The sequence below is a fragment of the Palaemon carinicauda genome, chromosome 45, assembly GCF_036898095.1.
Source record: "Palaemon carinicauda isolate YSFRI2023 chromosome 45, ASM3689809v2, whole genome shotgun sequence".
Classification (NCBI taxonomy): Eukaryota; Metazoa; Arthropoda; class Malacostraca; order Decapoda; family Palaemonidae; genus Palaemon; species Palaemon carinicauda.
In genome coordinates, this window is record NC_090769.1 from 39,521,565 (window position 1) to 39,526,564 (window position 5,000).

General features: G+C 29.3%; 1 protein-coding gene across 6 annotated transcripts in view; it reads right to left on the minus strand.

The window, feature by feature from the left end:
• SK (small conductance calcium-activated potassium channel) overlaps positions 1 to 5,000 on the minus strand; it is a 606,282-nt gene that overhangs the window by 90,690 nt on the left and 510,592 nt on the right. For all 6 annotated transcript variants that reach the window (XM_068367473.1, XM_068367472.1, XM_068367474.1 and 3 more), the window contains exon 3: positions 504 to 599. In XM_068367473.1, the coding sequence (XP_068223574.1) occupies positions 504 to 599 (96 nt within the window). The remainder of the gene's footprint in view (positions 1 to 503; positions 600 to 5,000) is intronic.

Consider the following 5,000-nt stretch of genomic DNA (forward strand, 5'->3'; position numbering starts at 1 on the left):
CATCTTATAACCTAGAGAGAGAGAGAGAGAGAGAGAGAGAGAGAGAGAGAGAGAGAGAGAGAGAGAGAGAGAGAGAGAGAGAGAGAGAGAATTTTAATTTCTTGTGGACTGGTATTCATCATAGGATATTCCAATGCCTATCTTAGGACACCAGGTAATATAGGAAGCTAGAAGAATTCCTTCACCTCATCCGTGTTAATGTAGAATGACTGCAACCAGTAATTAAGTGATAGGTATCTTTTCTACTTTTTAGCTTTCAATGATGTTACCTTCTTGAAAGTTAACGATCTCTTTTCTCATTCTACTGAAGCAACTGAAGAAAGATAAAAGTGGTGTAATGATTTTAGTACGATACCTTTGAAAGTCAGCGCCTCAGTATTTTTATGATCCACAAATAGAAAACTAAAAAAAAATAATTACTACCAAAATAGAAATAAACACACAATACAGTTGAGAAAGAAATCACGATTTTTGAAAATAAATAAAAGCAGATGTTAACATACCTGAATCTCCAGAGCGTGGTAGGCACATATAAGACCCAGAAGAATGACTGTGGAAACGCTGATAAGAGTCTTCAGGGCATACGATGCGGACGAACTCTGACGGGAGAAAAAGGAAAGATAAGACATTAGTTTGAGCAAACTTTCAATTTGGATGAATTTGCATCGATATTATTGAAACGGTATCAGTCAGTACTCTGGAAGTATTCTTGTCAACAGGTGGAATTTGGTATTGTAATATATTTACTTTGTAGTTCATTTATGAAAGAGAGACGATATGAATAGCTTCAAGTATATTATGACTCCATAAGAAAAAAAATCAAAAGGATAAAGTGGTATTGGATATCTATTTTCCAAAGTTTGGGGAGCTTAATGGATGGAAAAGAAGAGTAATGCATCATCCCGCGGTTAAGGGAACTGCAAAGATATGTCAAGTACGCTAAAAAGATTTGACAGTAGACTAATAAATATAAAAATTTTTATGGCATTTTTGTGATTGTGCAATATCTATTTATGTAGGACCAATTAAAATCAACGCACATGCATGCAATATATATATATATATATATATATATATATATATATATATATATATATATATATATACACACACACACACACACACACTCACACATATGCCATAAACAACAGGAAAATTGAATCAAACGAGTGAATCCTGACATCTTCTAGACGACGGATTCAGTACGAGAGATTTTTTTACAATATATTTGGTGCATTGAGGGTACAGTCTATATTCATACATTTGTAGAGCACAACATCAGCAAAAAATAAGCCATCTGTGTTTGCAAAGAACAAACCCTGGTGCCTTCATGGGCTGCGCTTATATCTCGTTAGACAGAAAATTATCAAAATTTCTCGGAAACAATAGCGGCAATTTTTTTTAAATGTTATGTTCTACCAGTATTAGTATCCATGTTTCTAGCCTCGGTGCACCATGTATAATGTAAAATCTCTCTGTAAACAGTCAGTCTTTTGAAGAATGTCATGAGACGAAACAAGTCAGGACTCCGTTAATATTATCATTTTCCTTGTAAATTATTATTGTTAATAATAATAATAATAATAATAATAATAATAATAATAATAAAAATAATAATAATAATCATCATAATAACAATAATAATAATAATAATAATCATAATAACAATAATAATAATAATAATCATAATAATAATAATAATAATAATAATAATAATAATAACAGCAATAACAATGAGGATAATAATGCGCATATACATACATATATATATATATATATATATATATATATATATTTTATATATATATATATATATATATATATATATATATATATATATATATATATATATATGTAAATATAAACTTATACACACACACATGTGTTATATGTGAGTGTATGTGTGTATACAAATAATTATATACATATATATACAGTATATATATATATATATATATATATATATATATATATATATATATATATATGAATATGTACGTGTGTATAATTTAGAAGAAATAAACAGATGTGAATATATTTAAACTAAGTTTCTGTTTCATTTACAGAGTAAATATGTAACCGAGTGTCCAGGGTTGATACCCCGAGATCAATAAAGACCTATCCCGAAACAGCAAAAACTATCCCGCTCCAGAATCCTACTTCCTTCTCCCTGTGAGCAGTCGGCAACAGACATTAATGTTGGACTTCAAGTCTCAGTCTTTTATTTGATGTAAAATAGTCTACGCTTTTCTAAAGAACGCCATGACCTTTTAACATGTCTATCCGTCATTTTGTCTTTTTGAGATTCCTATGTTGTATCTAATTAGACTAAAGCACCAAGTTAAAAAAAAAATCTTTTGCCTTTTCCTATTGTGTTTATAATCCTTTTATCTATATACATATATATATATATATATATATATATATATATATATATATGTATGTATATATACACATATGTATACACATATATATATATATATTATATATATACATATACATATATATATAATATATATATATAATATATATATATATATATATATATATATATATATACACATATATATACACATACATATATATACACACAGACATATATATATATATATATATATATATATATATATATATATATATATACTGCATATTATATATACATATATGTATATACACACATATACATATACATATTATATATATACATACATATATATATTATATTTATACATATATAAGTATACATACATATATATATAAATATCATATATATATGCATATATACACACATATACATATATATATAAATATATATATATATATATATATATATATATATATATATACATGCACATATATATACTTATATATGTACATATATATACATATACATACATATACATAAATAATATATATGTATATATATATGTATGTATATATATACATATATATCAATGACTAATCGCTGGAACGTGCAATGTCTCAAGATGAAAGCAGATTTAACAGAGGGCTTTCGTGTTTATTACACCTCCTCAAGGTTTTATGATCTAAAGATGCAATTAGAGAATAAAGAAACCATTGTGATGACGTACAATCAGAACAGAAACAAGCAAACTACTTAAAATCTAATTATCTAAAAAAGTTATTTACCACCCATTCCTCCAGTTTGTACATACCTGGGATGGTGTTAAGCAGTTCAAAAATTTTCTTAATCAATCGTGTTTCAATTATATTTCTCTAGACAATATCTTTGCAAAACACAAGTTCTTTATCAGCTTTGCAATTGATAGTGTGATTGCAATCATTCATATGCTGAAAGAGGCTGCTGGCAATATTACCCGGTCGTTCATTATATTCATGTTTTAATCTTGTTTCTAGGGCTTTTCCCCTTTGTCTAATATCTTTTGCCAGACTGATTGCAGGGAATTTCGTAAATACATCCGTTCATCTGCTTTGGGGATTTTTTTATAAACATACCCTTCAGTGAGTTGTTTTTAGAAATTCTAAATGGTTCCAATATTTCCGGAAGAGGAATCGAGGTTATCTATATTAAAATTATTGTTGGAAAAAAATCCATTAAAAGTTTTCTTAGCATTTTGACAGGCTTCGTCTATGAAATGCTATGAATACTTTAAAATTGATTTTATTTCTTAAACTTGACCGCAGTGGCCGTAAAACATTGATGAAAAAACTACCATCATTTTGCTTGATGTATGATGATTGGAATAAAAACGTATATACGAATTAACATTAGTAAATTTTCTACTCACAGAACATTTAAAATACCTTTCTTGTCTGAAAACGTATAGTACCCGAGTATTTAATGCAGTTAAAAAAGATTTTTCATTGTTATCAATGGGTCAAGCACAAAATATATTGTCTATGTACCTGACCCCAAAAATACCCGAGGGGAGAATCATGGTTCGGTACTTCGTCTCAAAAAATGACCTATCCAGAATTCTCCCCTCAGGAAATGACTTTTGTTCTATACCTTTAAAGAAAGGGATGGAATATACAACTGAAAACATTTTATTTAAAAACGCCCTTTTTTATATAATGGCAAATCTATTGACTTTAGTGGCTTTATATGAACCCTGTTTTTGTTTCACCAGATGCTACACATTAAAACATTTGAATTAAAATACTTTCCGTAAATATATTTCTGAAAGTAATTACCTGAATCTATGATTTCTAATTGGTAAAAAGTAGAAATCTTAAATATTAATTGCGATAACAGCAACTATCAGAATAAAAAAGAAATAAATTATTTTTATCCCATTGCAATCTATGACTTATGAATTTTTATCAGATATAACCAATTTCCTCGCTTAGAAATTGAAAACTTGTCACCACGGCGTAAGTGGTCTTTTGGTGCCATTCCAGTCCCCTTTACTGTGAAAGAAGCTGCGGAGCACCAGCCACGAATTTCAGGAAACTAAAAAGAATTTTGATCATTTGAAGTTAGCGAAATGAAAAAGCTTTTTTTCCTTAGACGACGCCTCTTTTTAAAATGGCGATATAAGAGAATTTAAAGGACAGAACCTGAGGCAAAAGAGTAAATTGGAAGATAAACGGGACCAAGAGACGGTAAAGAAAATGGGGACTAATTTAGAATGATTAACATTAGAAAGGCCAAGCAGCCATTTTGGCTGATTTTGGAAACTGGGATGCTTTGCATGACTCAACTAACAACGTCATTTAGTTGAGACTTCACGACTTTTCCTAACTTATTAAACAATTCGTTATACTAAAAGAATGTGATTGAGTTTGTTCCTTTAAGGTGCGTCCATACGGACGAACAGTGTCTGTCGGACAAACACTGTTACCATATCATAAAGCAAGGATTATGACGCCATAAGCATTGAAACGAGAAGGTTGATGTGGTAACAAACAGTGGTACCAGATGAAGTGGTCTTGATTAGTTTCTACTCCGTTTACTAGGCAAAGACCGGCAAACAATAATCGAAGCTGATGTCCGCTGGCAATACACGGTTTTTTTT